The sequence below is a fragment of the Bidens hawaiensis genome, unplaced genomic scaffold (genome assembly GCF_021521415.1).
Source record: "Bidens hawaiensis isolate Kalapana, Puna unplaced genomic scaffold, B.hawaiensis_p1.1 tig00028587_1, whole genome shotgun sequence".
NCBI classification, from domain to species: domain Eukaryota; kingdom Viridiplantae; phylum Streptophyta; class Magnoliopsida; order Asterales; family Asteraceae; genus Bidens; species Bidens hawaiensis.
This window is the reverse complement of record NW_027494685.1, coordinates 134,176-145,771: the sequence shown is the minus strand read 5'-3', so window position 1 is coordinate 145,771 and position 11,596 is coordinate 134,176. Positions and strand designations below refer to the sequence as shown.

At 33.5% G+C, this 11,596-nt stretch overlaps 1 protein-coding gene and 1 pseudogene across 1 annotated transcript; one reads left to right on the top strand and one right to left on the bottom strand.

The window, feature by feature from the left end:
- Positions 1-1,790: 1,790 nt before the first annotated feature.
- On the top strand, positions 1,791-3,564 carry LOC143577437 (uncharacterized). Its single transcript, XM_077061270.1, has 2 exons — positions 1,791-2,479; positions 3,498-3,564. Exons 1-2 carry the CDS (start codon positions 1,791-1,793, stop codon positions 3,562-3,564), a joined length of 756 nt encoding a protein of 251 aa, XP_076917385.1.
- Positions 3,565-8,628: 5,064 nt separating this feature from the next.
- LOC143577436 (alpha carbonic anhydrase 1, chloroplastic-like) lies at positions 8,629-10,749 on the bottom strand (annotated as a pseudogene).
- Between the last annotated feature and the right edge of the window lie 847 nt (positions 10,750-11,596).

Here is an 11,596-nt window from a genome sequence, read left to right as displayed (position 1 = left end):
AGCAGAAGTTAAGCATGGTTAGTATGTATAAACAAGTTATATAAGTATATATATATATCAAGAACACGAAGTCCTCCATGAAGCCTTGCCTTACTATGTCCGAAACCTCACCGACCGGAATCGGAGAAGTAACTACCAAAGGTAACAAGGGGTATTATATTATATAAACGGTGTACCACCATGATCAAGTATTAATAAGACTACATAAGCTGATTAGAATGAAAGATTAAACTTAGTTTGACTTTGGAAGTCAAACCTTCAAGAACACTAAGAAAATAACATTAGATCTTTGATGTTTGAGAGAGTTTTTGCAGTTGTAGCAGGGGAAAATGAATGGGAAAGGGGGTGTATATATAGGGTAATGTTGATGGTCAAATATGTGTGTTAAACAAAAGAAGTTTCATGCAAAAAGGGATCAAAACAAAGCATAAAACAACAAAACCCGTAGCTGCAGCTAATGCTGCTCGCGCTACGCGACCACAGGAGGCTCCCCCGTCGCGCAGCGCGACGGGGTGGAGGCTGGAATATTTTAACTTTCAAAAATGACAGTTTGGCCCCTGGAGTTGGCTTTAAGTGTTTTTAATGCGTTTTAAGGCCCGAAAATGATGTTTTCAAGACCCAACAAGTGTAAAACAATATTGTAACATAAAAACCATCATTTTGATTATGTCGTGGGTTTCGGTTTACAAAAAAGGTCGATTTATAACTATATGAATAAAATAACGAAAACGAATCGAACCCAAAATTGATGAATGTCACATATGGGCTACAAATTGGGCCCACAATATCTTTTTTTATTATTTTCTTTTTATAATTAATCTAAACAAATAAAACCAATTTATTTAAATAATTAAATAAAAATGCATTAACATTAAAAATAAATACAAAAAAATACATAACTAAAAATTAAAAAAAATACATAACTAAAAAAATACACAACTAAAAATTAAAAAAATACATAACTAAAATAATACTAATATCCATAATATTCGCGTATTTTTTCAATTCGTTGTCATTGTAATAATGCGGCATCTTCGTGTAACCCGACCGCTTTGAGAGATTCGTATTCTTCACTCATTTCCCGCAATTTCAACATAGCGGCAATCTTTTCGTGTTGTTTGTTGGTTTCTCTCATGGCATCGTTGATTTCCTTGACACTTTTCGTGTTTTTTGATGATTTCTCTTATGGTAGCGATGAGTTCCACGGAATTCGGTTGGTTCTATGATTCATTTTGCTAGATTTTTTGAAGAATGTGTATGTTTATATAGATATGAAATGGAGAAAAAATGATATAAAATGGATATAAACGGAGAAGAAGGTTTATGTTTATATAAATATATTGTTTTAATTAAATTTTTTTCATTGTTTACCGTTTGACAACGGTCAATTTAATAAAGTATTATTATTTTTAAACACTTTTGAGCGACAAAAGACCCCGCCCCCGCCCCTTGTCGGTCACATATCGCCGGGAGGGGGGGGGCGGTGTTCGCGCCACTTCTCGCCCCCTTTTCGTCGTAACCCACGCCCATTACATTTTGCCTAATAAATTATGAATTATTTTTATTATAATTTCTTTTACCGTAGATTTCAACAATATTTTTGTCTTGAATGGATCTATACACTTGAACCAAAGTTTCACTCTCTCTCTCTCTCTCTCTCTCTCTCTCTCAGTGTTATAAATATCTAACAATTTGTACATTTAAAACGCTCCCTCCCACAAGTATTTCATGAACAACATAAAACAAGTACTGTGAGTTTTGACTGTGAGTCCACCACCTAAACATAAACAATGCCGCAAGTAGATTCCGAACCCCTACCTCAACTTCCTCCGGCATGCCACGTCAGCGACCGCAGAATCACGTGCGTGACACTCGCCGACGAGCTTCGAGATCAAGACATTCCAGAAAGCACCGTAGTCGATTACGCGCCGGAATCATTCTGGCTCTCAAAGGACTCTGAGTTCGACTGGTTCGATCGCAACGCCTTCTTAGATAGAAACGAATCGATAAAAGGAAACTCGAATTCGATTCATTTGAATCCGATCGTAACACCCAACGGTAACGTGAGTGCGTTGCAGATATCGTTTTTGAATTCGAAAGCGGTGGTGAAAACGAATAATATTGATTCGAAGCGTAGGAACTGTAAGCTTAAGAACATATTATTGTTTCCGAAGAGATCCGATTCGATTGGTAATAATAAAGAACCGGCGGTTCTTTCGATGACGGAACCGTCGTCACCGAAGGTCTCGTGTCTCGGTAGAGTTAGATCGAAGAACTGTCCTCGCCGGAGGAATGTGAATAGACCGGTGATCGAACCGGAGAAAGTTGTGACTCGAAGGAAGACCGGGTTTATGTGTTGTGTACGGTCGTTGCTGTTTCGATCTAGTTGTTATGGTGGTGGAAAGAGTAACGGATCGTCGGAATATTCGGTTCCGGGAAGGAATAATGTGACAGTTGTCGGCCGGACGGATGACTTGAGGTGAGATGAGATGAGATGTTGACTGAACAGACCGTCAAGCGTTGACGTGGCATGTTGGTTTGTTAGGATGGGGCCCACCTAGCCGATAGGGCACGGTAAAAATCAGTACTGCGAGGTGTAAAAAGGTAAAGTTAAACCACTTGTTTATGGCCTTTATTACTTATTCAATTAGTGACGGTTGCATTCATTTCTTTCGTGTTTATAAATCCTTTTTTTTTAATTTGTATTTTTAATGTGTATACAATATACAGCCGGCATTAATAAGAATCAATTTTAATTTAAAAAAATCGTAACTATTTGTAGTTAAAAAAAAAAAAAAAAAAAAAAGGTAAGTGCAAATTCAATCCCTTTTGTCAACCCGAGGCAGGATGCGACCCCAATTTTAGATTTTAAGTTAAAATTTTTAACCCCCCTAACCTCTGATGGTATGGGGTTTCTGAGTTGGGCTAAAGCTGAAATTGAGGTTGCATGTTGCGTTTTCGGATTAACTACATAACTACAAGTTGCTCTTACCTGAAAATATTTGTACGTTATAAATAATAAACATATGTAGATATTAAGGGCTTTATTCATTATTATACTAGTGTTTAATGTGTGTAATATTGGAAAAAAAACACCTTACGTTTAAGGTTCACCTCATAAATCATTATATCTTTTTTTGATATTTGTACTTGAGTATAACTTTTGGAATTAATTAAATATACCTTTTAAGAAAGAAATAAGAAGTAACAAACAAATTTTATGCAATATGATAAGAATGTGGAAGAACTATTAATAATTTTACACCATAAAAGAACAAACTTCTTAAATGAGGTAAATCTTAGGACTTTTATCAAGGTAAATACATGACACGCATTTAAAAATAAATTTAATCAATATTTAATTGATACGCAAATCCTAAAATCTATAATCTCACCATAGAGCCAAACCATCGAGTTTTCATCTTCATTGCGCTTTATGTGTGAATCAATCTTTCATAAGTTTTTTGTTTTTGTTTTTAATGACTTAAATTTGATAGGCTTATTTTGTTTGTGGCTTGGAGATTTAGTGGTTGGTATGATAAAGAAGAATTTGATTGTTGTTAATTTCAATTCTGAGTTTTAACCTATTTGTGAACTTGAGCATAAATGATAAGTTACTATGCAAACAAGTTGTTTGATGTAATGCTTAAATCAAAACCCAAGTGTTTTTTTTCTCATGCAATTAATTTAAGATGAGAATTGAAGGTTAGGTAAGAGATTAGATTTGAAAAATAAAAATAAAAATAAAAAAAATGGAAGATTAAATTTAACCAAATTGTTGTTCTTATGTTTCTATTAAATATATTCACTTCTAACTTATAAGTCATTTATGAGAACGAAAGTTTAGGAATAAAAGCGTATTAGAAAAAAAATACATATATCTTAACTATTCTTTTTGAACGGCCAATAAACAGAGAACTGGCTACGTACTTCGTACGAGATGACCCAATGGAAAAAAAGACCACCGCAAGCTGGACAACCCAGCCGTAAGCGCCTCCAAGTTATCTTCAATTCCGGGAAAAACCATCCGCCTAAAGGCAAACTGGTGATAAACCCGGACGCACTCATGATCGAACTGGAAATCACAAATATGTTAGTCTTCCTTCATTGAGTCATCAATACCCCCTCCAAAGTGTTGTTTGTGGGGATTAAACTATGTTTCTATTAAGAAACCCAAACTTTCTTCCACTACACAACATTGGAAAAGAAATATTAACTATAAAGCTTCTTTTTAGCCAAAAGTCTTTTGAACAGTCTCTTATATAAAAGGAAATTAAAAGACATTTGTTCTGATGAAGTAATGGTAACAAGGTGCTGGATAAATGTGTTCTTATCTAGATGGTGAATGTTTAAGTTGTGTGATAGATAAAAAGATATAGATTTAATTGTGTAATTGATCGATGTCGAAATGTTAATAAAAAACATTTATAAAATACCTTTAATAGTAGGAGCACGTAAGATGTCGAATCCACATGGTATAAGTGGAAAGTGTTAATCAAGTTCAATAATTACTAACTAATTATGCTAGGTGGATAGACGATGTCAAGCAGCTTGAAAATTGATTTGGTTGTAAAACAATTGAGAGAAAAATAACCAAACTCCAGATTTCAGGTTGTGAATCAGCCTAGACTATTTGATTAAACCTATTTGTAAAACTCGTTTGTTTATACCTATAATCAAAAGCCTAAATATTTGACCTTGCTGATTGTCAAAACTTAATCCGACAATTGGCTTGGTTGAATAATATCCTAATTGATTACCAGTTTTAGGGTTTGATAATTGCAATCAATTCAATGGTTAAAGATAAACGGGTCAATGACTCTAAGAACTTAATCCTAAAAGTTGATGACCACAAATCAATTAACTGATAAAACTTCAACGTATTCAATTATGAAAAATTGTTTACTTGCAGAAATAAATATAAAATATAAAATATAAAATATTAATCAACTGACAGATTAATCAACTCTAATTCCAATGTAAAGTTTCAAAATACAAAAAGTCTTGCTTACAAACACAACCCTACTATCGGAGATGGTCACGAACGGTTTAGCCTTGCATCTTGATCATGGATGTCTGGATTCTTGGTTGGAAGGATGATAATATAGTTGATTATGGTGATTAGTAGGTGTTATGATGGTGGAAAATAACTCCAAAATAGTCCAAAACGGCTGTGGAGAGATGTCCTTTCAAATTGGGGTTAGTTTTTCTTAAATAGGTGGCTGAAAAACGGATTCAAGTATTCAACATAAAAGTTTCGACAAGGGCGTAAGGTTACGCCCTTAGTGAGTAGGGATGCGCGCTACATGGGTAAACTGGCATAAGGTTTCTCCCTCATTCAACCACCTTACGTCCCACTTAATTTGGAGTATGTTTGGTTTTCAAGTACTGAGCAATGTTACGCCCTTATAGAGTAACCTTACTCCCCTGTAACAAAATGCTCATTTTCTTCATCTTTCATTATATTTTCCATCCAACGCTTAAGCAGGCTTCCTCCTTCATACTAATTGATTGTTTTTCATCTTCATGCCTCGAAAATAGCTTGTTTAAGCTCTAATTACTAACAAACATAAAAGAACTCAAAGTAATCGTATTTGATACATATATACATTTAAAATGCACGATATTAAACATTATAAACACGTCCTTTACTCGCTCATCAATAATTAAAGAGGATGAGAATTTACCAATATAATATAAACAAAATACTAAATCTCTTTTGTAAATCCTAGAACAATGGATCAAGTTCCACTTGTCTAAATAGACAAGCATACCACAATCCTTACACTTTTTTTTTCCTTTCTGTAATGTAAGAGTTTAAGTTTCCTCTAAAATGGTTTATTTATTTGTTTTAGAACAACATCAATCCATAGCTAAAATAAAAGTACATGACCTCTAGCAGATAGTTGGAGGAGGGGCTACAATATAATACAAAACCAAACATAAACAAATTAACAAGCAACACCAAACAACCTATTAAACCGATACACAAGATAAAGGAGGCACAACCTAGTCATTCCATATGATCTCCTTGTAGGTAGATCTATACTTTAGCTATCCAAAAAGGTTTGTCTTGATTTCGTCCACTGTGAACTGCGTAGAGATTAGAGAGAGTCACTTTGTTAAATCTCCTCCAGCTCCTTTGTTTCCAAATAAACCACAACGAAGAGAAAATAATCGAACCCAAGATACGCCTACCCACTTTGTCACTTGGCTCATTTGCCACCTCAAATAGCCACTCGAGAGAATCGAAGCCTGTTAAATTCCAAGAACACCATTTGATTCTCTTGAAGAAAGCTTCACGAAATAATGAAAACTATCATAATGATCAATATTAGATATATTACAGCTGGGGACTCATAACTTCATTTTATTTTGGACATAAAAATACGTGGGATGAAAACCTTACAAGAAAATCACAAATCCTTGAATTTCTCATCCAAATATTTAGTGTGAAATTCTTCTCGTCCATAACTAAGACTCCAAACGTATAGGATTTCCCAAAGTCAACACAATCATCCCTTGGGATTTATCGCCATCAATCAAGTTTGCCCAACCATTCTAAAGAAGATTTGAGTGACTTTGTTAACATTTGTAGATTCAACATCACATAAGTATTCCTTGCCATAACTTTGCAACCATGAGATCGCTATTTTAATTGTCAATGAAATAATATCATGGGTGGAAGCTTATTTGGATATCACAAATCATGAAATTTCTCTCCCGGCTTGCCTATAAGCTTAAAATCTTACTAACGTTACTTATATCCACTAAATATGCGTCAACTGTTGTTGTAACACAATACCCAGTTTATTGGTATAATAAATATTGTTTTAAATATGGTAATTTTAAAAATAATACGCTATACGAGAGCCACTATTTTTTGAAGTATGTTAATATGATGAATTTATTATTTAGGTTTAATTATGGTACCATATAATAAACGTGGTCAACGTGAATTCTGTCTGTATTTACTATGTTTGTTACGGTACTGAATCTAAACTTAAAAAATAAATTCAGCATATTAACATACTTAAAAAAATAGCGCCGCACGTATAGCATATTAATTTTAAAATTACCATATTTGAAACAATATTTATTCGGCCGGTAAAAATGGGCATTGTGTGAAACAGCGAGTTGATGCATATTAATTAGGTGGGTATTGGTTACGTTAGTTAATGTACCTTAATAAAACCCAAAATACAAATTTGTTGAATTAACATATAAAAAGATTAACATATAAAAAATATAAAATATTTAAAATGATGTTTATTTGGTCGGTAAAAATCAGGTGTTGGTAAAATCCGAGCGTTGAAGCCTGGGCATTGGTAAAACAGGGCGTTACGACGGCGAGTTGACGCAAATTCCGTTAACTTATAACGGAAGTTAAAGTTAGTAGCTAACATTGTTACAAAATTAAAAACCTTAATACCCATTCATGCAACTTAAACCTTACTACCCAATCTTGTTATTTTAGGGAAATATTAGGGACTAACTTAGTAAACCTTAGTATACTTTGAAGATTTGTCGTCGATCAATCAGAAGCAAGTCTTAAGGAAAATATGAAACTTCGGCAAGATTGTAGACTTACCTAAATCTTTCCTTTTTATTCTTGTTTCATATCTTCTTGTGCTCATGAGATAATATCATCTAAGAAACACAAATCTTCTTCCGATCGTTTATGAACTTCACGTTGCTCTACTTGCAACTATGCATAAATATGATTTTTGATTAAACTGAAGTACTAGGGATTGGTGTGACTAGTTTGGAAGATTGGCTTTGAACTGATTAGTAAAGGGTTAGTGGATCATTGACAAAGAAAGAATTGGCTTTAAACTAATTTGTAAACGGTTAGCGGATCAAGACATCAAGTAGTCACACTAAATGAACAAGTTGTTGGCTTATCACGTGGCTTAATAAAATGGTTTCTTATTTCAAAAAATATAGCATTTGATTCAGCAAAAGATCTAACAAAGGAGGTGTTTATGGAGTATATATTATAAGACGTTCAATTGTATTTACATAAAACTCATTAGTTGTATATCATGTTCTATTAACATCAATTAATAGTTTTTAATTTGTAAAGGAAATATTCATTTTGGCAAACGGAGGATAATGAGGCTGGTATGAATGGGACCCACGACCACATGCCTCAAATATGCATATCTAGTGATCTACACTGTGATAAACAAATGATACCGATTGATGCCTTACCGTATCGGTATCAAAATCGGTACCGATTTGGTACGGTTGGTATCTAAGTTTTGGAGTTTCGATATCGATATTCGTATTTCCTGAATTTTTTACCTTCAATACTGGTACCGTCCTGGTACCGGTACTGAACCGAAGATTTCGGTACCGGTACAAAAACTTTGCGATTTTCGGGACCAGTACCGATCTCATCTACACGTGAAGCATGTGTTCTTTGAGACATGAGACTCTGAGAGAACTCATGGAGTAAAGGAACGGGACAACACCGGTACTATACAAAAATAAGATTTTTTTACAATCAACATAACTATAACTAATTTTTTATTTCAACTTAAGTACTTTACATAAGTCATTTAGTATTTAAATCATGTCACCATTAACGTGGTGCACACAAAGCTTGTGCATACATAATTTTATTCAAAAGTAGTTCATATCATCGCCTCCGTTATCATCATCATCGTCATCATATAACTCTATATGTCTTCCATTTAGTGGTTGAACTGGTCTTGAGTTACGCTTGTCATCCACAAGCATGGCGCCTCTAACGCGTCTACTTGTTCTCGTGAAATTGAGCGTACCTATAATTTTCGTTGAACCCAAATGACATTAAAATCTAGAGAAATGAAGTTATAACAATGAAATCATACCTTTCCAAGGATGTTCCAAATCACGCCTTCGGTGCATGGAGGCGTCGAAAACGATCCGACATATCGGTAATACTTCCGTGAGTGTTTCCTAATTTCCGTTGTGGTGATGGTTCCGATAGGAATCTGGGCCTGTTTGTTACTATGAACCATTTTTCTCAATTGGGCCAGGTTGGATTGGATCTATTTAGTGTAATAAATTGAATATCAATTGCTTGTATTTATTGCCATCATTGGATACATATCAGTGTATCACTAGGGGAATCAAACAAAAAACCCAAATAATAATAATAATAATAAATAAATAAATAAATAAATAAATAAATAAATTAGAGATTGGTTCGGTTTTCATTTTGTCATTTGGGCATGCAATATTTAGGCCGAAATTTTCCTTTTTCCCTAAATATTGATTTTGATCCTAATTTTTTTTTATTAAATGACTATTATAAATGTGGACTAAGATATTTGTGTTACACTATTTATTAAATTCTTATAAATGTCTTAAGGTTCAAAATATAAATTTAAATTCATAAATTTAGTTTAGTTCGGTTTTTTCGATTTAGTTACATGCAAAACTGAAACCAGATTGAAAGTTTGGTTTTTGCCAAAACATAAACCAAACCATGGGTTTTTGTTTGGGTTAAGTTATTTTGGTTATGTTTTTTTCCTTTATTTGGATTTTGCGGTTTCATACACACTCCTAATACATAGTTATACTATAAAACATTTAATTTCCAGCTATGTAACAACTTACTTTAGATAGAAGAGGGTACCATAGCGGTAAAGAATGGCTACAACTGATACTTCCCCATCGTTGGCTTTGTGAACCAGATGGAGCTCAGCAGCATACCTATAATTATGAAATATATGTTAAATGTTTGACTTTAAAAGTCAAAGTGTATGGCTAAAACTTAAACATCATACTGAAGACCATTTAGGCGATGCTCCGAAGGTGAATGCCAATGCATTTGAATTAGGCTATAATTTTTACCATTTATTCTCAAAATTCCTGCATTTCCATCATAATTAATCTGCACTAGTTTTACCAAAAATGATCTTGGTCAAAATGAAAGGTTCAAAAGTCAAAGCTAAATAAAAAACACATAAAGTCAAAATTGGTAGAAAGATTTATATGGTCCAACATTGAGCAAGATCAAGTTAAACATTAAAGGTTCCAAAAGTCAAAATTAAATAACAAAATCAAAACTGATTAAATAAACGACATGAGCGAATACAAACCTGAACATTGTATAGATTGTCAACAAGAGTAGCATTGACAGCAATATTATATTCGATGTCTAACGGCTTTAGGTTTCGATCATGATCGCATTTTGACTCTACTATGTTGACCGGAGACTGATGCTTTCCTTTAAAGCAGGCCGAGTATGTCGGGCTTAGACTCCCCCAATTTGATGGGTCAGATGGGCCCAAGTAAGTGAACTGTGGTGGTGGGGGTGCTACTGCTCCCCCATTCACTGTTTGTCACCATTCAGTAAAACAACAATCACAAATTGCAAACCAAATATCCAAAAAGAACATATTTTAAAATTAAAGTAATCACTTAACAATGGTTATAAGTTATAACTAGACTTTATGTATTAAGTTTTCAGATTTTGCAAGTAACATGTAAATAAACATTTAGGACTTTTTTTTTCAAACATTAAATTCAAAATAAGATGTTTTTAACTTATGAAGTATATATTAGCAGCCGCTTATTCTATGCAAGAACTTCAAATTCCAACACTCAGTTACAATACTGTATAGCTTGATAATTGCATGTTATAGCTGAAGAAATACATGCATATATGGAGATATAGATCATACCGATATTGGCGCCTGTTCCAAGGAAGAAGATCAATGCCATAGAGAAGAACGAAACATCTTGAATAGCCATGGATTAATGTAGAGAGGTTCTTAGCTATGGCTTATGAAGAATATGATAACAGGAATAGGCTTATAAATAAAGGATTTATTTTGTCACCTGCATATGACATGTTTATATTCTTGTCTATATATATAGACAGGGTATGCTTTTGGAGGATGGCCAAATGCCTAAAATATGCGACCTTTTGAATAATCTTTATAAAGTAATGGTAATTATTTTTAAGTGTTGCATCCTTTTAGTTACTAGTTGGGGTTATTGTTAAACAATAAATATTCTATAGCAAATATAATGTATTTTAGTGCTTGTAAGTTGTAACTTGTCCCAAAAAATTCTAAGCCATCCAACATGGATGCTAGAACCTCACCAATTATACTTGAACTTGTAGAGCCCCTACCATAAAAAAAATTATAGATTCCAATAAAACCATGCACAATACATAGACTAAATTAAGAGGTTCAAATTTTGCTTTGTAGTCTATAGATTTCTTGATTTTAGTTAAGTGTTGTCATCCTAATTGTTTATACACCATCTAAAACAAGTGTTTTTACTTTTTACATATCCTCCATTCCTAAAACCAGTAACTACATATTTCTTCAAGACAAAAAAGTCAATTACATATTTTCCTTCCTAAGATTATTAATTACATATTTCCTCAAACCAAAATATCAATTACATATTTCATTTTTCTAAAACATGTATATTAAATATTTATCTGGGCACGTTAACTGGCATCGGACGAGTAACGCATAACTGGACGAGTGACCGGCAGATAAATATGTAATATATATAGTTTAGGAAGGGGAAGTACGCATTTAGTAAAAGTAAGGGTGAAATAGCCTTTCAAAATGAGAACTAC

Coding starts and splice junctions, on each gene's coding strand:
- LOC143577437 (XM_077061270.1), top strand. CDS start 1,791: ATGCCGCAAGTAGATTCCGAACCCCTACCTCAACTTCCTCCGGCATGC. Junction 2,480..3,497: donor GGCCGGACGGATGACTTGAG/GTGAGATGAGAT, acceptor TAAATTTGATAG/GCTTATTTTGTTTGTGGCTT.